This window comes from Calidris pugnax, unplaced genomic scaffold, assembly GCF_001431845.1.
Source record: "Calidris pugnax isolate Ruff unplaced genomic scaffold, ASM143184v1 scaffold15, whole genome shotgun sequence".
In the NCBI taxonomy this organism is placed as follows: Eukaryota; Metazoa; Chordata; class Aves; order Charadriiformes; family Scolopacidae; genus Calidris; species Calidris pugnax.
In genome coordinates this window covers 632,169-654,405 of record NW_015090774.1, presented here as the reverse complement: position 1 = coordinate 654,405, position 22,237 = coordinate 632,169, and the positions used below count along the sequence as shown (strand labels likewise).

The 22,237-nt window shown below is 39.0% G+C and overlaps 1 protein-coding gene across 4 annotated transcripts in view; it reads left to right on the top strand.

The window, feature by feature from the left end:
- CLCN3 (chloride channel, voltage-sensitive 3) overlaps positions 1-22,237 on the top strand; it is a 56,638-nt gene extending 34,401 nt beyond the window's left edge. For 2 of the 4 annotated variants that reach the window (XM_014943720.1, XM_014943728.1), the window contains exons 5-13: positions 611-733; positions 2,099-2,305; positions 5,338-5,418; positions 6,666-7,211; positions 11,212-11,398; positions 12,744-13,142; positions 14,837-15,053; positions 17,393-17,468; positions 19,142-22,237. In XM_014943720.1, coding sequence (XP_014799206.1) covers positions 611-733; positions 2,099-2,305; positions 5,338-5,418; positions 6,666-7,211; positions 11,212-11,398; positions 12,744-13,142; positions 14,837-15,053; positions 17,393-17,468; positions 19,142-19,300 — 1,995 coding nt within the window. In that variant the 3' untranslated portion in view covers positions 19,301-22,237. The remainder of the gene's footprint in view (positions 1-610; positions 734-2,098; positions 2,306-5,337; positions 5,419-6,665; positions 7,212-11,211; positions 11,399-12,743; positions 13,143-14,836; positions 15,054-17,392; positions 17,469-19,141) is intronic. The other 2 variants (XM_014943734.1, XM_014943743.1) reach the window with 2 other exon arrangements.

Here is a 22,237-nt window from a genome sequence, read left to right as displayed (position 1 = left end):
TAGGGTACTAAACAAAGATTTGGGTTGTACTGTCTGCTCCATTTTTTCAGCATTTGAATTGATTAATAAGGTTATACTGTAATAACTGTGCATTTCATGCACTGCAAGGGGGCTTGGAGTGTTGCAGATGTAAGGAAGTTACGGGAGTCTAGAACTTAATACATCAGAATTTCTATTCTTGATCATAGCTATACATAAAGAAGTGAAAATGGAATTTGTGGTGTTCTCTGACAAATAAGAATAGATTGGTCTTATTTTTTCTACCACAATTTTTTTTAACTAAAAATATTTACTCAGTATTCAGTAGATTTTAGCAGCTAATAGCTACTGAAAAAAACCACCTGTGCTTTGTTTTATTTTTTCATTTTAAGGTGAAGTGTTAGAACATTTTCTCCCTTGTATAACCCAGTCTTTGCGGATGTGTGGATATTGTGACAGATATTGGCTTTTCAAACAAAAGTCTCTCTTTCTTGGCTTGGTAATAGTTACTTGTCCCTCAAAATGTGTGCATTAAGTGTATTTGCAAGGAGGAGTATTTTTGGGTTATTTTAAGTAGTGATTTTGCTCCTACATCAAATTGATATTCTGACTGTTTGTTTTTTTCTTTTAGGGTCCAGGTTCATACATAATGAACTACATAATGTATATTTTCTGGGCTTTGAGCTTTGCCTTCTTAGCAGTTTCTCTGGTGAAGGTGTTTGCTCCTTATGCCTGTGGCTCGGGGATACCTGAGGTGAGGTCTAACTAATAAATACCTTCTAGATGTTTTACTTCAATGTGAAAATTCCTGCTGCCCTAGAGGGTCAGGGGGAGGGCAAAAGGGAGCAGAGCACCCTTTGACTTTCATGAAATGCATTAATACAAGTATTCAAATTGAAATAATGTAATTGTGCAAATTTCTTGCTGAGAAAAATACCTCAAATTTTAGAGAATCTCTTGAGTTTGTAGAATTTGCTGCGTGCTTCTGGCTGGATGTTTTAAAGAAGCATTTAGCTTAAGAGCACAGACTTCTGAAGAGTGATTTCCAGCTCTTCCCCTAGTACCCACCCTCCCTGCAGTGATAAGAGAGTGGTGGTTCAAGAACACGGGTCTTTTGATACAGCAATTGATCTTTTGTTGCACTGGCTTTAATTGCCTTAACTAGCACAAACCATCAGTCAGTCACAAAGTAAGATGTGTGATACCCTCAAAACCTCATTGTTTTTTACAACTGCCATCTCCTACTATACACAGAATAGAAGGGAAAAACCCAAAGTCAAACCCAAAGTCTGGTCAGTCTCACCTCTCCAGTCATTCTGGAACTATTTCTTGATGTATGTGTCTTGTGGAAGTTGAAGGACAGATCCTGCCTCCAAATAAGCCTGGAGTAGTTCTGTGCTATTATTCCAGAAGAGATTTCATCCTAAATTGGTTACCAAATTTAGCTAACCTTTACTTTCTAGACACAGCTGCCCAGTGTTTTGTGTGCATCCTATTTATAGAGATGTTGTTCTTTCCTATGATAACTATATTATTTCCTATATTTGGGCATATTTCCCAGGCTAATAATATGACACTGCTAGGCAAAGTAACACCTTAGGCAAGTGGCACATCTTTTCTACTGGAAAAAGGCTGATTTTTTACATCTTTATATGAAGGAATCTACTGTCAAATTTTTATGTAGAGATGGTAAAACACAAGGAGAAAACAGAGAAGGGTAAAATTGGCACAAATGTGATATTGCTACAATAGATGACCTTGAGTATAGTTTTTGCAGGTTTATTTTTCCTTTGGGAGTTTTCTGAATTTCACATGATAATGTACATCATAAACCAATGAATGCAATCTCTGAAGGCATTGCAGATTAATTTTCTACTAAATATCATTGATAATGTTGTTGTATGTTATTGTCCAGTGTTTTAGAGTTAAGTTGCAAATGGAAAGCTTCTGGCAACTAAATGGATTCAATGTAGCAATCTGAATAATACATGTTTTAAAGTGTGATAAAGTTAGTAATTTGAAAAGGATATTTTTGAAGTTATGCAGCTAAAATGATAAATTATTTGTTTTCTGAGAAAAGCAGAATACTGTAACAGATACTAATTTTTCTTTCTTCCAGATAAAAACTATTTTGAGTGGCTTCATCATCAGAGGTTACTTGGGGAAGTGGACTTTGATGATAAAAACAATTACTTTGGTGTTGGCTGTCGCATCAGGTTTGAGTTTAGGAAAAGAAGGTCCCTTGGTACATGTTGCCTGCTGCTGTGGGAATATTTTTTCCTACCTCTTTCCAAAGTACAGCACAAATGAAGCTAAAAAAAGAGAGGTAGGTTCTTCTAAAAAACATTTCTAGAATGTATTGAATATCCATGCTTAAAACTGATTTGTTTAAAGGATGGTATTTGTTCTCTCAGTATTTAGGCTTGGATTATCAATAGTTATTTATTGTGTTAAGGACAATGTGTTATCCATAGCATTCTCCAAGGTAAATTATTTCCATGTCAGAGTAAGTTTGTGTTTGTCCCACCTCAGAGACCGTTTGATTTTACATAAATTCTTTCTGTTCTTGGCTCTACATTTTGGTAATTGATGGGTGCCTTCAGTTGTAAAGAGAGCAGAGGACCCGTGAACAAAGTATTCCTGGAAAAGGGCTGGTGACAGCAGTGTTTCTGTTCGACTTCAGTTTGTTGTTGGTGGTGAGAGTGTGGTGGGTTAGCCTTGGTGCTCACCAAGCCGCTCTCTCACACCTCTTCCTCAGCAAGACAGCAGGGGAAAGCAAGATGAAAAGCGCATAGGTCAAGATAAGGACAGGAAAACCACTCACCAATTACCTTTAAGGGCAAAACAAACTAAACTTGAGGCAGATTACTGTGTTGCCAGTTAATAACAACAGAGTAGGGTAGTGAGAAATAAAAAACAAAACTAAAACCACCTTGCCCCCACTCTCCGTTCTTCCCAGGCTCAACTTCAGTCCTGACTCTGCTATCCCAAAGCAGCACAAGGGAGCGGAGAATGGGGGCTGCAGCCAGTTTGTAATGCTTTGTCTCTGCTGCTACTTTCTCCTCATGCTCTTTGCCTGCTCCAGTGTGAGGTCCCACCCATGGGGGACAATTTCAAGCTCCTTAAGCATGGGTCCTTTCCACAGGGTGCAGTCATTCAAGAACAGGCTGCCCGAGCCTGGATCCCCCACAGGCTGCAGTTCCTGCTAGAAAACCTGCTCTGGCATGGGCTCTTCGTGGGCTGCAGCTTCCTTCAGGGCACATCCACCCGCTTCGGTGTGGGTTCCTCTGCAGGGTGCAGATGTATTCTGCCACAGTCCTCCATGGGCTGCAGGGGAACAACCTGCATCACCCTGGTCTTCTGCACGTGCTGCAGGGGAATCTCTGCTCTGGTGCGAGCAGCTCCTCCCCCTCCATCTTCACTGACCTTGGTGTCTGCAGGGCTGTTTCACATTTTTCTCACTCCTCTCTCTCACAGCTGCTGTGAAGTGTTTTTAACACTTTCTTAAGTATTTTATCACAGAGGCACCATCAGCATCACTGACAGGCTCAGCTTTGGGCAGTGGTGGGGCCATTTTGGAGCTGGCTGGAACTGGCTCAGTTGGACGTGGGGGCAGCCTCTGGTGTCTTCTTACAGAAGCCTCCCCAGCAGCCCCCCCTGCGACCAAAGCCTTGTCATGTAAACCCAATAGAGAGCACCATGCTAAAGAAAGCAGTTATAGTCAGAGAGTAGCTCCATCCTAGGTGCAGAATCTGGCATGTTGACTTGTTAAATGCAATCCCAGTAGATTGAAGCATTTGGCAGTGATTATCTAGATTCCTCTACAAGGCCTTCTGTCCCTCAAAAAAGTCAACAGCACTTCCCAGTTTGGTATCAGTAAACTTGCTAATGGCGCATTCAACTCCTGCATCCAAATTGTTGATAAATAAATTGAACAGAACTGGCCCTAGAATTGAACTCTGAGGAGCACTGCTGGTGACCATTTGCCAGCCAGATGTAGCCCCGTTCACTCCAACCCTCTCAGTCATTCAGCCATTTCTTCACCTAGTGCACCATGAACGTGCTTATCCCATAGCTGGACAACTTGTCCAGAAGGATGCTGTGTATCAAAAGCCTTACTAATCCAGAAAAACTGCACCCACCATCTTCCCTTCATCCACTAGGCAGGTCACCTTATTGTAGAAGGATAGCAAATTAGTTAAGCAGTTATATTAGTTAATATAAAATTAGTTAAACAAATCAGTTCCTTTTGTGAACCATGTCGACTGTGCCTGATGATTGCATTATTCTTTAAATGCCTTTCATTAGCAGCCAGTATAATCTTCCTAATTTTTCCAGGAACTGAGGTTAAGCTAACAGGTCTGTAGTTCCTGGGTCTTCCCTTATTCCAATTTACAAGAAGGATGTAACACTGGCTACTGTCCAGTCTGCAGGGACCTCCCCAGACTCACAAGACCTTTGGTAGAGAGTTGAGAGGGATCCTGCCATCACACTCAATAGCTCCTTCAGTACTCTGGGATGAATCCCATTAGACCACATGGACTTGTGAACTTTTCAGCTGATACAGCTGTTCCATACAATTTCAGTGTCTACAAACAGAATGTCACCATTCTGGTCCTCCAACTCGGAGAACGGGGCAGTCAAAGGTCTATCAGCATTATTAATGACTGAGGCAAAAAAATGCATTGAGCTGCCTCCACTTTTTCCTCATCCCTATTAGTCGGATGGCCATCCTCAACAAGTATCAGTCTAATGTTTTCTTTAGGCCTCCTCTTGCTATTGACATACATAAAATGTCCTCCTTGTTATCTGACGCAATACTCGCCAGTTTAAGCTCTAACTGAGTTTTGGTCTTTGGTGTATTCTTCATAGAGGAACCCCAGCTGTGTAATCTTCCTGCCAAGCCTGGCTTTGTTTCCAGGGATCATACAATTTCTTTTCCTCTTGAGCTCCACAAGCAGTTCCCTGTTCAGCCAAGCTGGTCTTCTGCCCCACTTGCTTGACTTAGGACCCAGTGGAATTGCCTGTTCTAGCACAGAGAAAGCTTAATACAATTCCTTGAAAATGAGGCATCAGCAGTCTCATACTGAGGCATAGACTCCTTCGGGTGCTTCGCTGGGGAGGCTTTGAGCTGCGTCCTTGGCTTCATCATGGCTAGCACCTGGGTGGTGGCTGCTGTGGTCACTGGCCACATCTTACGAGCATTGTGATACACTTACTTGATGCTTTTCTGTTAGCAACTCTGTGTGTCCTTGATAGAGACACAGAAGAAACTGATAACTGTAATGAGATTCTGTTCTTCATGTTTAAAGCATGTCACAGGCTGCTAAAAACCCCCTCACCCTTATTCTTTTCCAGGTGTTGTCAGCTGCCTCAGCAGCAGGAGTATCGGTAGCCTTTGGTGCCCCAATTGGTGGAGTCCTTTTTAGTCTGGAGGAGGTATGTCAAGAGATGGCACTGAAGGATTAAAAAATATCTTTTAGCATGAATAGTCTCGGATTCCTTTAGGCTGCGGAGTCTTTCCTAAGAAGAAAATTATTTTTGGACGCACATTTCAAAGTCAAGAGTCCTGTTACCAGCAAACTCCTAAAGATATTTTTTTCTTTTCTTTGGATGAATGCCAGCTTTGCTTTATTCTCAGTTATATTTTTCTGGAGAAGAGCTGAGTTGGTTAATAATTACAGTTTACGTACAGATAAAGATACAGCAGTTTTTCATTCTAGGACTGTATTCTAAAAAAAAAAGTAAAAATCAGGCTCTTTTTTTCATTTTGAAAGAAGCTTTAGAAACTTATTTGACAGTTTTGTGAAGTAATTTTTTAAACATTACTTTTCTTGAAGTTTCAGACACTAAACACAATTGAATACTTGAATTATTAAAAAGGCAAATTTGCTATAAAACTGACCTCTAAGGCAACCAAACTTGCTATTCGCCAAGAAATATTTTGTATTAAATTACTTTTTATTAGTTGTTTTGAAACTACATAGGAATGTTATTTAGATCATTAGCATTTTCAAAGAAAACAAAAAATCTAAAAATTTCTGAATTGAAAGAAGGAAGCAAAATATTGTTTCATGTATAATTTTGCTGTATCGTTAGGGTATTTTGAGGAATTCCTTAGTGGCCAAAAAAAATCTAGAAAAGCTCAGAAGAAAACTGTCTTGAAATTCAACCAGGCTATGTGGGGCTTAAATATGAAATTGCATGTTCTGTTTTGAGGATTTTTTAAAAATATTTTAATCATACTTCATAAAAATAACACATCTGCCAGAAACCTTTCCGTGTAGGTTGAATGGAGATGAAACAGTATTGGCAGGAAATTGGAGAGAGCAGCTAATACATGGTCTGGTTTTAAGGAATGCTGGAAAGAGATACTTAGGAACAGAGAAGCTTTTAGACATAAATTACTCTGTTATTTCCCAATAGTCTTAGAACAGCGGTGGTTTCAATACTGCTTTATATTGACTTTAAAACTGATATAAGTATGAATTGTTGTAGAGCTTTTTAAGAAAGTAATATGTGCTGGAGCACCAGTGCTCTAAATGACAGGAATAAAGCTGATAATGTAAGAGTACTTTTTTTTAGCATATACCAATTGAACAGCAGTACTGTAACACGTGCATAAAACAGTCTTTCCAATATTTTTAATAGAATCACTAATAATTCTCTTGTGTTGCCTTTTGCAGGTCAGTTACTATTTCCCACTGAAAACTTTATGGAGATCATTTTTTGCTGCGTTAGTAGCTGCGTTTGTTTTAAGGTCCATCAATCCTTTTGGTAATAGCCGCCTAGTTCTTTTTTATGTGGAATATCACACTCCTTGGTACCTTTTTGAACTGCTTCCTTTTATTCTTCTGGGAGTATTTGGTGGGCTCTGGGGAGCATTTTTCATCCGAGCAAACATCGCATGGTGTCGTCGACGCAAATCTACGAAATTTGGGAAGTATCCTGTCCTGGAGGTTATTATTGTTGCAGCAATAACAGCTGTCATTGCATTTCCTAATCCATATACAAGGCTAAACACCAGTGAGCTTATCAAAGAGCTCTTCACGGACTGTGGGCCGTTAGAATCCTCCTCCCTCTGTGACTACAGAAATGATATGAATGCGAGCAAAATAGTTGATGATATTCCTGACCGTCCAGCAGGCACTGGAGTCTATTCAGCTATATGGCAGTTGTGTTTAGCACTCATATTTAAAATAATCATGACAGTCTTCACCTTTGGTATCAAGGTAAGTGTGAATGCAGCGGCTACATCATCTGCTGTGATTATTTAATTATTGCCTTTCTCATTTTCCATCTATCAAAGCTAGCAGCTTTGTTTATAGAAATTTTCATGCGCAGTTCTTTTATAAAGGGTCTTTTTACTGTTGATTAATAAGCAAGTCTTGTAGAAAACAATATTAAGTTTAATTAAATTCAAACTAGCCCTTTGTTCAGCTGAATAGAATCGTGCTAAATTTAATAGGGAGCAGTAGCTGTGTGGGTGGATGGTTGTTTATATGGGCCTGATTAAGCAATAAGGATGATTCTAAAATTTCCAAGAGCTAAGTTTAGCCGAATTCAAACATAACCACTCAGGTTCCCTAGTCCTGTTACACAGAAGAAAAGACTGTACCTCTTGAACAACTTGTAGTGGTTTTTTTAATCCCCTCTCCTAATTTAGGCCATAAATGTAATTACTGAAGACTGTCAAATGGAGCCAATGGTGATTTCTTTCCTGACATTGCCAGTATTGCATGTCACTACTAAAAAGCAAGCTTTCTTCATGTGACCATAATGGGAATTTCTCCTCCATTACAAAGCAGCATAATTTTTGTCTTTCCTGGTGATTTTTAAAATCTGTTTTGGAGCTCTCTCTGGCTTCCATCCAACCTGTGGCTGTTTTCTGAATGACATATAACTGTCATTACTCTATAACATGACCACTCCCATTTGTTCTATCTACTTACTGTAGTTCACTTACAACTAGGGCTCTGCCCTTCTAAGCATTATAACATTCCTTACCATTCATGTGTTTGTGTGCATCTGCCTCCTCCTCATGGGATTGTCACCACAAGATCACACTTTAGGTATCAAAATTCGCTAGATTAGAGAAGGGTAGAGTTTACACTTCATTTGGTTTTGGTTCATTTTCTCATAACTTCAGCATCTACAATTTGGTGGGAATATTTTTGTGAAGTTGTAAGAATATATTTATCACTGTGTCAATAGGCAAGGAGTCGTGCTGCTGTCATTGATGGGACTGTGCTACATCCATTTCTCTGAAGCTCTAAAGCATATGGCTGGTTAGAATGTCAGCCAGTATCTGGAGAAGAGGATGTCACTTTAATGTTGTATTTATTTACGTTTTAAGCTTTATTTCTATGAAAGGAGAGAAAATTCAGAAGTAAAACAAACAAACAAAAAGTCTACTTTGTCATTTACATCATTGTTAAGGATGCTCCTGGTCTGTTTCTGGAGCTGTAGCCGTAATCAGACACAGGTCTGCCCCACAGGGACTGTTTTCCTGGAGGTAAGCAAAGTGATGTGGCTGCTGCCCGTGGGGCCTGCTGATTCCTGCGACTCTTACTGCCAGGAACAAGGAGCTGATATGGCACTGGTTTGATTTTTTGGGGTGTTTTTTTTGTTTGGTTGGTTTTCTTGGTTTTTTGGCTGGGTTTCTTTTTGTTTGGTTGCTTGCTTTGGGGTTTTTTGTTTCGGGCTTTTGTACGTATTCTGTACTGCTTATTATCAGTAGACTCATTTCTGTATCTAAACGTTGATGTTCCTCAGTTGGGGTGGGATTACAGCTTTGCCTCAGAACCTGGCTGGCATACAAATGAAGAAGTGGGAAGTTGCACCCATATCTTAATTCCTTGCTTGTTTGAAAGATGATACATGTGGCACAGAACAAATCATTTCCTTTGCAGTATAATTTGAGTTAGGCTGGCATGCACTTGAGAAGAAAGCTGAGACAAGGTAGAACCTAACTTTTTTTTCCTTGCTCCTTCTCAGTGAAGGTGCCTCTCCACTTTGTGACTCGTGATTCAGGGGCATATGCTAATGAATGCAGCTGTAAAATCATAATTACACTTAGACTTGTAGCCATTATCCATGTGTGATGGAAAGAAAAGAATCGTAGAATGGTTAGAGTTGGAAGGGACCTTAAAGATCATCGAGTTCCAACCCCCCTGCCATGGGCAGGGACACCTCCCACCAGACCAGGTTGCTCAAAGCCCCATCCAGCCTGGCCTTGAACACTTCCAGGGATGGGGCATCCACAGCTTCTCTGGGCAACCTGTTCCAGTGTCTCACCACTCTCACAGTAAAGAATTTCCTTCTAGTATCTAATCTAAATCTCCCTTCTTTCAGTTTAAAACCATTACCCCTCATCCTGTCACTCCACTCCCTGATAGAGAGTCCCTCCCCATCTCTCCTGCAGGCCCCCTTCAGGTACTGGAAGGTCATTATAAGGTCTCCCTGGAGCCTTCTTTTCTCCAGGCTGAACAACCACAACTCCCTCAGCCTGTCTCCATAGCAGAGGTGCTCCAGTCCTCCGATCATTTTTGTGGCCCTAGAAGGAACCAGATGCAGAAAAAGTTATGTTAACAAAGGGCCAGAAACAATTTGGATATAATTTCCATGTAGAGACTGAATTTCTGTGGCATACTGCTGTAGCAGACTAGGCTGACACACTTTCAAAGATTTATTCAATTAGTTTAATATCTGAAATATTATTTTTTTAGGGTGCTGTTTCACTGTTCACCAAGAAAGAATTTCATTCAGGAAAAAATTGGATTTTAACAGTTAGAGTGGGGTTTAGACGCATGATTAATTATGGGAAATAACAGTAGTGGTACAAATGCACAATTTAGATATTTCACTAAAAACATAGTATTGAATAGTTACCTCTATCAACACTGAAATATTAGGTAATTCAGGATGGGAATGATGGATTATTAAATTTTTGTCCCAAAAACTTTGTGTTTGGAAGCCAACAACACAGGTTTTCTATGTTTTTTGTCCTTAGTTTGTCTGTCAGAAATCATCTTTGCAACCATAGATATTGGCAATAGAATAATAATAGATTCTGAAATACTGTTCTGCACCAGCTGTTGGATTCCGTGGGAAAATCTATAGTTTGAAATTGCACAATACTGATATTTCACAGCTGTACAGTGAAAAAAAATTAAATCATGTGTCCTGTTACACCAAGAGTGCAATTTTTTAATGAAGTTATTTCGACAAGATGGGTTTAGGTGCATTTAGACAAAAAGTAAAAATTCTACTGTCTATTCGTAGTCAGATCTGTACCTCAGTCACAGCAGAAAATATTTTTAATACTAACAACCGCTGTGAGGAGAAGCAGCAGGCATTTCCAGTTTAATGAGACATTTAGACACGGTATGTTTTTTGGAAAAAAGTTTAGCTTCCTAAGGAGGAGAAAAGGTACATAACAGCAGCTTCTCAAATGAACCCTCACTCCTTACGAAGCTGCTGATAAAAGCAAGACTTGCAATATTTTACTAGGCTATGTTGGTATGACAAGGCTGCGTGGCCTTTTCAGGTTTTAGTTGATAACAGAAAAACAGTTTAAATAACTAAAATTACTGTAAGAACTCTTTTTTTTTTCAGTAATGTGTTACCTGCTTTTTGCAGTGGGAGTTGTCCTGCCTTTTTCTCTTTTAGTGTATACAGCATTCTATATACACTCCTTTGTATGGGAAACTGCAATATAATAAGCAAAGCCTCTTTCAAAAATCACCTGTTTAGCTGGCCACCTAATTTATAGCAGTACTAGGAAGCAGTTTGGGACACAGTCCCATGTGCAAAGCTTGTTTAGTGAGTGAGTGTTGACTCAGAGGAACGTGAAGTAATAAGGGAGATGGGAAATAGGAAAACTCAGTACGAGCAGCACAGCTCAGCTTGGACACACATATGGTAAGAATTGTGCTGTTGGCACTGAGAGTCTAGTTTGTGGTCCTGTACTGGTGATAGATTTGCTCTTAAATACAGTAAAATATAAGTAGGTGCGCTCATAAAATAGATTCAGCCAACCAGGTTGATCAGAGATACCAATAGCATTGTTTTAAGTTTCACTAACCTTGCAATGTCAATTTACATGTTTTTAAATGACAATTTGAGCGTTTGCATCTCTTTTGGCAAAAAAAAAGCCAAAACAGACTACTTGTAAAATGGTGCATCAGGTATGTTCCCATCAGCGTGACAGGAGTCGTGGTTTTGTTGCAGGTGCCATCTGGGCTGTTCATACCCAGCATGGCCATCGGAGCGATAGCGGGAAGGATCGTAGGAATCGCGGTGGAGCAGCTGGCGTACTACCATCACGACTGGTTCATCTTCAAGGAGTGGTGTGAAGTTGGAGCCGACTGCATCACACCTGGTCTTTACGCCATGGTTGGTGCTGCTGCGTGCTTAGGTAACTAAAATATAACAAAGTGAATAAGTATCTGATTTATTGTATGTTTCCAAAATAATGATTAAAAATTAAGGGAGATAGAAACATGCAGTTTTGGAACACCTTTTTTACATGTTTTCTCTCTCTTCAGAATAATACATTCACATACGCAAGACTGTGTAGAGATACTCCTTGTGACTGAGGAATAACGTGACACTTAAATTGACTGTATGATAATAATAAGAAGAATTTAAATAGGAGTGTTTGCTTTCTCTTTTTGGCACCAAGAGGTGTCATTGCTACATCAGTTTCTTGAAATATATAAAGTAGAGAATTTGCCAAGTCAAGTACCATTGCAGTTACTACAAGGAGGTGATGTCATCAGCTGCCACATCTACGTGAATTGCAAAAAATCTTCTTGAAATTCATAATCCAAACAAAACTTTCAGAGGTGTCTGATGATTTGGGGACTCCAGCTTGAGGTATTTTTGACAAGTCTGATTTATAAAATGTTGAAAATCAGCTTCATGGACTTGGGCACCTAAACTAGGAGAGGTTTTTTGAAGGCCTTGTCTTGCCCTGGCTCATAACTTCATTGCCTTGGAAATTAAACTTAAAAGCTGTTAGTACAGATTCTGCAAAAAGTAGACCTTCTCCTTATGGAAAAGCACATTTGATTGACCAGATGAACTACTGGTAAAAATTTAGGTTTTGGAGAGAATGTTTTGTTTTTTAATAGCTCAACTTGAATCAGTTTTGAATGCATTGAAAGAAAGACCATATTCTTTTATTGAATGAAGATATGGCATCAGAAACGTTGGTCGAAAAAACATCTTGAATACTAACAAAAGAGAAATATAAGCCCCGTCTTCTCCTGTTGTCCAAAAAAGAGATTTCTTTTCATCAGCTCAGAATTCTTTTCAGCTTTTATGATTCAGCAACAGCAATAAATCCGTAATCTTTTGGAAAACAGCTGTTGAATTTCTACCTGTGACTTCCCTGCATTACTTCCATGCTTTTTCCACATTCTTATCTGACTGGATTTCCTTGCAGTTCGCAGTATTTTAACCTAGGTGTGGTGTGGAGAAATGCATAGTTTTATTTTTAGTTTACATGAAATAACAGCACATATTTTTCAAATCCATTTATTCTCTCACTTTCTAGAAATTTTCCCTAATGCTTTTTTACTTCTAAAAGTTCTGTGTTCATTTTTCCGGTCTGCTCCTGTTTGTGCTACACAGGCTGATGTTTGTCAGGTGACCTTTAATGGAAAATTTATGTTTGTAGCTCTCAGTAGGAAGGCAGGAAATTCTAAATTCATCATTATCTGATACTAGAATGTTACTGGCTACCATTTTTCTTGCAGGTGGTGTGACGAGGATGACTGTGTCCCTGGTAGTTATTGTCTTTGAGCTAACGGGAGGGCTGGAATATATTGTGCCCCTAATGGCTGCGGTGATGACCAGTAAGTGGGTAGGAGATGCCTTTGGGAGGGAAGGCATCTACGAGGCACACATCCGACTGAATGGATATCCTTTCTTGGATGCAAAGGAAGAATTTACTCACACAACACTGGCTGCCGATGTTATGAGACCTCGAAGAAGCGATCCACCTCTAGCCGTTCTGACACAGGATAATATGACAGTGGAAGACATAGAAAACTTGATCAACGAAACCAGCTATAATGGTTTTCCTGTTATTATGTCAAAAGAATCGCAGAGACTAGTGGGCTTTGCTCTAAGAAGAGATTTAACTATTGCAATAGGTAATTATCTTCCAATAGTGCATGATTATGTATGTGAATTTAAATGATTCTGTAGCTTAAAACAGAATTTACTCTGTGTGTTTCTAGGCTTATTTCAGGTTCAGATACCTTACATAGGCTCTCTGGTCCTTTATTGAAGTATGTTATTATCTTCAATAGTAGGCTCTGAAATGGGGAAAATGTTAACCTGTCTGTCATAAAAAACCAAAGTTGTCATACTGAAGTAGGCCAAAACATCGTCTAGTCAGTATTTTTGTTTGTTTTAGGCTTTTGCTAGTATCTCTTTTCCTCAAGTGACACTACACTAACATTATTCTTCAAAATTAAGTAATTTTTATTTTAGAGCAGCAGGATTCTGTGAGAATTAGTGTCCTAGTAATTTTTAAATTTAAATGCATGTCATGCTTCTCTCTGACAGTATGTTATTTACTGTTGTTATAACAACTAAGATTGTAATATGGAGAGATAAGCAAAATATTAATTTAGCTTTCTGTTTTTCAATTTGTTTGTGTAATGGCAAATTTGGCCTTGGGCACATGAGCACACAAGCCCTGTTTGTGCCTTCTTTCTCTGAGTGAGTAGTAGAACTTGTGTGATACCAGTGCTTTGTGCACTGGCCAGAAATATTCTCTGGATTTTGAGGACAGTGTCATAACCAAAGGAAAAAAAAAATCATTGTTATGTAAGAAAATGTTACAAAACTGTAACAGTCAGTGCATGAAATTGTTGATGGAAGTAGTGTCTTAAACTACTTTTTTTTTTCCATTATTCATACAATTGTACATTGACAAGTATCTCTTTAACAAAGACAATTGAGAAAGAGACACAAAAGTTACCCAAACCTTTTTTTTTAAAAATGTTTTGTGAACACAACACTGTTTACTTCAGTACAACTTTTGCCTGCAGTCTCAATACTATGTATACTCTAGTACTACACTATACAGGATGTATAGGAACATCCAAAACTAGGATATAATTATAGACATCATACTGGTTTAAGCTTGTGTTTACTTAAGAGTAAATGAGGGAATAGCAGAATATTCTTCTAATAATACACTTTCACAGGTAAGACTCATTTCAGCTGCTGAAATTGCAGAGTGCAAGTTGCTTAGTGTTGGATTTTGGCTGGCTTAAGATAGTTTGGGGTACATGGGGGGATGCTGTTGTCACCAAGGTGATGAGGAAATGAAAAGGAGGAGATCCAGTTCACAAAAAGCTAAATAAATTCATTATAAACAAGAAGACAACATTTTCTGTGTGATCAGGTATGAGTTCTTTTGTCAAACCAACAGTAATTACAGTAATTGCAGTCATGACAGGAGCTGTCAATTGAGGTTGGCTTTCCCCTTGGCAGTTTCTTCAGCAGGCATCGATGTGCTTCCTGCGTGGTATTTTATTAAGCCTTTCCACCTCTTTATAGTAAATGAAAGTTATTTATTGGAGTGAGAAAGGTAGTAGCTGAAGAGTGGCTAAAGCTGTCTGGTAGGTGGCTTTTGTGATTTCTGCACAAACACTTCTTAGGGACGAAGTGGGCTGTGGAAACACATCAAAATAGCACGTATCAGAATATCAGTGTCTGGAGAATAACATCAGGTGGTGGTGGTTGATCTGTCTGTTTGCACTAAATTATCTTACTCCAAGAATGTAAATTCTTCCTCCTCTGCTGTTTCCCCCCTCCCCTCTTTGTCTTAAAGAAAGTGCTAGAAAGAAGCAGGAGGGGATTGTTGGCAGCTCCAGGGTCTGTTTTGCCCAGCACACCCCGTCGCTCCCAGCCGAAAGCCCTCGGCCTCTGAAGCTCAGAAGCATTCTTGACATGAGCCCTTTCACCGTGACAGACCACACACCGATGGAGATAGTGGTGGATATTTTCCGGAAGCTGGGTCTGAGGCAGTGCCTTGTCACACACAACGGGTGAGTAAAGCAGCAGCAACGCTCTTCATTTTGTTAGACACAGTAATTTTTGCTTCCAGGAGCAGAGTATTTGAACCAGGATATGTTCCAGGGGCGCTTGAACCCATAAGTTTGGTGCTGCAACTGAGGACTCTTAGCTGTTAAGAAAGTGCTGTGCTGTGGCACCTCTCTTAAATTCTTACTCCTCCTCCCTTGTATTCCAAATAAGCCATCAGGTGATTTCAGGCATTTTAAGATACTCAGTTAAAAATTAGCTCTTATTCAGCAAGAATTAGGTGTGCAACTGCATGTGGAGGAGATACAGTGTGTCTCGCAGAAGTTTAGTGGTGTGTGGTGCACAGTCTAAGGCCTGTATTTCCTCATTCTTACGTATGTATGGTCTGGCAACGTGCAGTGTGTCAGCTATTGGATATCTACCAATATCTGGCTTCATAAAAAGTAAGGGAGAAAATGATCCAGTCGGTATCTCCTCTTCTGGAGTTTACTGATGGGGATTACCACCAAGCTCTTGTTTCTGGAATACTAACAACTAAATAACTGCTAATAGTTCTGGAACTTCAGTCTGCAACTTTTGTTTCTACATTTCAAAATATTTCGAGAAAGTAATTTTAAGATTTAGAACGATTGTAAAAGAGACTATAGGCAGTTGTCATGTGATTACCCACTAAATAAATCAGCCCTAGGCACGGAAACATAAATGTTCATTATAATTGCCTCTTATCTAAACTATTCATTTTTTTTTTACATGATCTTTTTTCTGCGTAGCTGTTCCTTTAACATTCTGCTTTCCTGTATCTCTTGCGTTAAACACTTGGCACACAACATTGCAGCTCCTGCCATAGTATCTTGCTTTCTCTTTAGCACGTCTCTTAAGGCACCTGGGGAGTGAAACACTGTTTGCTAATCCGCTTTGTGTAGGATCGGTGTCCATGGGACAAAACCCAAGAAACCTGAAATATGGGTGGGACTTTCTTTGTTTTGCTGTGAGCAAAAGGACTGCTGCTATAAGTGGCAAAAATTTAAATACCACATTGGTTTCCAATTTTATTTTCTCAGATGTATTTAAAAACAAATTTATTTTAAATGTTCTGCTTTCTTTTCTTCAATGCATCCCTGTATTGAATGGCAAGTAGATGTTTTCAGAGACGTAAATGACTTTAAAAACCTTTCTCTGATGGGGAAAGGACGTCATGATCTGACCTGGAAGTTGGTGCAGGCATGTGATTATTCTTGCTTTTGGGAGGGAAATTTGAATTGATCAAACTTCAATGAGAAATATTTACTATGTTGGGTTTTTTTCTTAGTTTCTGTTGGGGTTGAGTGCTCAAACACTGACATTGATAAAACTGACTCTTAAGAAAGCTTAATTGTGTAAAGCTATGTCAACCTATACCATAATTTTAAAACTATTTTATGATAAAGTAGCCGCAGCAAATATGGATGGCTTTAATAATTTACTGTTTTCAGACATTCGTATTTGTTGTCCTACTTCAATTTACAAACTTGGGATATTCCATAAGCACAGTGTACATCACAAGAAGATCAGACAGTAATTACTAGTACTGGTGGTATTCAGCTGCGTGTAGCCATGGGCACATCAAGGACTAAGCTACATTTTGGCAAGTTTCCTGCAAATTGAATGTACCCACCTAAAGACACACATCAACTTACTGGTTCCAATCCCGATTGGAATGTGCAGAAGTTGGTGATGATGCCAAACATAGAGAGATCTAAAGATTGAGCCTCACTCTTCCTAATTTTACCAGAATATCCATTCCAATGAGTTGTTCTTCATTTATACTGTCACAAATGAGAAATTTGCCTGAACTTGTCTGTTTCTAGGGACACCAGATAACCCTGCATTACAGCGCAGCCTCACACCTCAATTGCTATGACTTTACACAGCTATTACTTTGTTCATCTACTGTGGCTTGTTAACATGTGAATAATTATCTATATGTCTGATGAAAAATAACTATTAAACAAAGGAAACTAGCTAGATTTTAGCTTCAGTGCCTCTAAAACCTGAAGAGATGTGCTTCCCTGACCTGTACTTGATATGAGAAACATACTGCTTCGGGGTGGTTGAAGATCCCATTGTGTTCAGCATTTTGGGAGAAAAAGTAAAAAGGCAATGTCTGGGAAAGGGTACTGACTTTCAAATCACTTTTCATTTAATTATCTCATTAGCTTTCCTGCAACCATTCTTTTTTCTTTTTTTTCTTTTTTTCTTTCTTTCTTTTTAGTTTTGCTCTACTCTAATCCTTTTTCATTATTATTAGAATTTTTTTTTTATTTAATTTCACACACAGTTATTAGCATAACATGATCTGTTTCAGGATTGTCTTGGGGATCATCACAAAGAAGAACATATTAGAGCATCTCGAGCAACTAAAGCAGCACGTCGAACCCTTGGTGATTAGATATATCAGATCTCATAATTAGACACATTAGAAGTCAGGAAGCATGAAACTTGTGAACTGTTCAGGGCTTTTATGACAACAATGAAATCATCTTATGCTAAAAATTTGTATTCAACCATAAAACAATATGTCCAAAATCCTTTTGTAGAAATTAAGCTGTTGATATGGACGTACCGTTAGTCACAACATTAAAGGAAAGTAAAGAGACCTTGTGATATTTTTGTTCTTGAGCTGACTTAGATCCATCCGGTTGATCTGCTGCTTTCCCCGGGCGGGCAAGCACGCAGCAAGCAGTACTTTCTCCTTGCCTAATGCAAATTAAGATTTTCTTATATGCCAATTTCCTTTTCTGAGCTTGACAGCTTTAAATCGCTGTTAAATAGAAAAGTATCACGTCTTTTGAGAAGCAAAGCCAAGCATGTTTTTAATGTATCGCAGCATTAGATCTTCCCTATAATCCCCCTTTATCAACATGACTTTTATCAAAGTCATTTTTAGTAAAGTCCTGTAATTTTATGGGAAGTCCTGTGATTCTGCTGCTGTTACCTACAGCAATTCCTGTACTCCTTTGTAAAACGTCCGGTGACACCCTAAGCCACTGCGTGGCACGCTGCTATGTCGACTGTTGACTGCAGAATCTAGATATTGTTTTAACTGTGATGTTGTGAACTAACCTTAGATTAGATGGTAGACTTTGCCTTAATTTGGACATGGGTTGCTAGTTACATCTCTACTAAAGATACCCACCAAGTTTAGCTGCTTATGTGCAAAACATGCTAATTATGTTCTCATTTTATGCTAATATTTCACAAGTATTTCATGCGTCCTTTAATAAGAGAAAACAAAATGTACTAACCAGAATAACAAGGGCAGCAGCTCATTCATTCTGCTCTTCGCTTCTCCTGTGATATTATCCTTTTGGACAGCCTCACCCTTTCTGATATTTCACAGAGTTATAATTCTAAAAGCCATGAAGATGCTGTCATAAGAGCACAGTATCTAAATTGGAAAATGAAAATTTTATTATTCGCTTTATTATTTTCTAAAGCTGTGAACTCCAAAAACCAGTTAACTGTTGTTTCTTTTTCAAAAGCTTCATGGCCAATACGGTGTGCTCCTATGAATACATTCAGCCTGAGCCAGTGCGTCAGACTGGAAGGATCCTTACGATTTAAAAATGGAGGGGAGTTTGATTTGCTGTTAGGATTTGGTGCCATCAAGTGGTATGTCCCTCCTGATGGCTAGGTTGGAACACGCTTCCCTTATGAAATGGGATCAATATCACTCCTTTTTCATACCTCTTTTTTCTTTGTCCCTCTTTGTTACTTTTTTGTTGGCATACGCTAATCAAAATTTCATTTTTGTAGAAACAAAAAGTTAAATAAAAATTGTCACGGGCTCTACTTGTATTACTTGTATTTCATTAAAATGGACTAGAGCTGTCAGAGACCATCCGATGTGGTGTCTCAGCATTGCTGTCTTTTAACAAACCGGTGGTTCCTCCAGATTTTGATGAATAAAATGTTTTTGTTTAAATAAGAAAATCAGGCTGTTGACTTTTGCTCTACTTATTCCTGTCAACAAAAAGGACTTGGCTACAGCTTTGTTCTGCTTTTATTATTTTCCTGCTTGGATTAATATCGATCTCCCATTTATCCTTTCCAGGCGCCTCCTTGGCATTATAACAAAAAAAGATATCCTCCGTCATATGGCCCAGACGGCAAACCAAGACCCCGCCTCAATAATGTTCAACTGAAACCCATAGCTGAGGAGAGAGAGGAAACTGAAGAGGAGGTTCATTTGTTGAATAGCACAACACTTTAGTCTGGGGAACACGGCTAAAATCAGAGACGAGAGCTGGGTGTTTGCGTAACGGTGCTGCTGGCAGTCGGGAGCCGGTCTGGGGGAGTGGATGTGGCCGGGAGGAGCTGATGGGACGTGGGAAGGGAGAGCTGCCGTCCTGCACTGGATGCGTCCCGAGACGTCAGGTCTGCCATGATAGTGCAGTGGGGGAGCCCTGCCGGGTGGCACCATTCTCCAGCCCCAGCCTGGTACTTCAGCATTGAAGAGATGTGTTACTAGTCCCTGTTTCTGGAGGGATCGTTCCGAATCGAGCCATCTTACGGAGACTTGAAAGGTCTTGCCCTTTTTACCATGGAAAACTGTTGTGTTAACTCACGAAACGTGTTAATTATTATACGCCACCTTTCTACATTCCAGAAGAGCTTTATTTCTCTCTCTCCTGAGCCGTAACAAAGCCTCTTTAAAATCGGTGTGCCCTTTTGCAGCAGTTGTTTCTCATATTGAGATGTACTGTGAGTTACCGAGGTTCGATCACAAGAAGGGAGGTTTTTCTTGTGCCATTAAACATGTAAGTTTGTACATCATGAAATGCTTGGGGCCGTACGGATCCACTGCGACGACAAAACCAGACCCAACAGGTAACACCTTGCAAGAACCGCGTGAGACTTCTGTCACCCCGTGTGCTGTCACCATACGAGAAAGAGTAAAACCAGACGAAACTAGCGTTTCCAAGGAAAATACTGTTTTTGCTGCAGAAAATATCAATAATGTGACCCGGTCTTATGCAATTTTTGTATTATTGAAAACACTATGATATATACCAATGTTGTGCAGTATAAGGAAAAATACTGCTGTTCTACTAGTTAAGAGCTGGAACAATTCTGTATACGTGTATCTGGTAAAAACTGCATGCTACAACACTGGAGATCTTTTTTCCCCCCCTGTAAAATTTGAGAACGGTCGTTTTTATTTTTTCTTCTCCACAAAAGACGTTCCACTGCTGACATGGTAGGAAGAAATGTAACTCATAACTTGCACTAAATGTATATTATTTTTCTTGAAGTTTTACCATTCTTTATTTATATTTGTATGGATTAAAAAAAATATTAAATATGAATCAGTTACTATCTCACATAACTACCTTTTTAATGTGATTTTATAGAATAATTCATAATCCTCTGCAAGGAATGGAGGATTAGCAAATGTTTACAACTAGATGAAGGGTTTAAACAAAAGGATTTCTTTATGATCCAACATTCATATAAGATCATTTTCAAATATAACTTTCACTGCCATTACCTTGAGATTTCCTTTTTCCTTTACTAGCAGAAAACTGGAAAAGTAATATTAAAATTTTATTTTAAAAAACTGCAGGGTTTAAAAAAATAATAGTAAGAAAGCAACTATAAGTATTAGATTGCTTTTAACTCTTTTTTTCTTTTTTTCCTAAGTATATAGAGGTGTAAATGCTCTGTAGCCACAGAAGATGAGCAGCAGGGCAGAATTGAATCCAGTACTTGAAACTTTGGCAGGATTTTGAAATTCAGCAGCAACACACAGTAGCAGTGAACTGACAGATCCCTAACTTCTGTACTTTTTTCTCTCTAGTCCCTAGATTAATTTGTTTCAGATTCATTTTATCAAGCCACCACAAACACACACAGAGGAACAAAAGGCAATGTGCTCTAAGCATAAAGTTGGGAGGAAAAAAGTTTAAGAAATCTGGCTGACAAAAATCATGCTTTAGAATAGGGATTTAGATAAAACTTCCTTCTTTTAACAATTATGCCTACAAGACTTCAAAAATATAGATGGTGAAAGACTAAATTAATAATCCTAACTATCTCTAAGGCATTCATCACAGTTACCTCAAACGTCTTTATTCGTACTCAGGATGATTTTATCTTAAGTACAAGAACATACTGAAATGAAATTCTGGTACTTCTGGCGAGCTCCAAAATAATGCCTGTGCTTATGTGCTCTGCTGAATTTTTACTGATTTTTCTGAGTATAAAACTGCATCTACATCTCATCATCTCTGGCAGCAACTGGAACCAGTAGAAAGCAACCTGTGCCAGTGGGCTCATGGTGATCAGCCCCTGTATTAAAAACAGGTTTAGAACTGAAACAGGGAACTGGGGCTGTTAAGAGGGGAGTGTTGCAGCAACCACCTGTGTTCTTCCACGAGGAGTCAGCACTCCTGGCTCAAAGCTTGTTCTGTTGAGTTGCATAAACATGAAGAAACTTACAAAGAGCTGGATTTGGGCCATTTATAGAAGGCAGCTCTGGAAGTTGTCTGTGATGCTGATTCCTGATACCTAGGGGGTTTTTTTGAGTGGAAGAACAGGAACACACTACACATCTAAAAATTGCTTTAACTCAGTTTGAAACCTGTGCCATTTCTGATGTTCTCGTAAACCACCGCTGTGTGCACTGTATTAACTTGCACCTAATTCTACAGACTCTACTGTCTGAATTAAAATACAGTTCACACCCCTGCTGTGTTTTATCATGTCAGTAGGGGTCCTGAGCGCATTACGCATCTCCGTTTCTTCTTCGTACCTGCTAAGTTTCCCCTGGTGACATTTAAAATGTCTTCTGGTAAACATACATTAGAGGTTCTGATAATGAAGAACGTGTGCCTGTCCTGTGCAACAAAAGTTTTCTAACGTAAAACTTCCAGCGCCTTACTCAAGTTACCAATCTGAAAAAATAAATATAAATGTGGTGAATGGGAGGGGGAAAGTGTCAGCATTTTTTTTTTTTTCCCAGGCAATTCAGTTACTGGTCCATGAAGAATGCATTCTTTGTTAATCTGTGATGTTGCCTAGAGCTGTATTTAATATTGATCTTAATGTTTTTATTTATAATAGTGTGGTAGAGCTGCATATCATTACAGTAAAAATTCTGATTACTGTGATGATTTAATCAAACATTAAAAACTTCTGTATGACCATT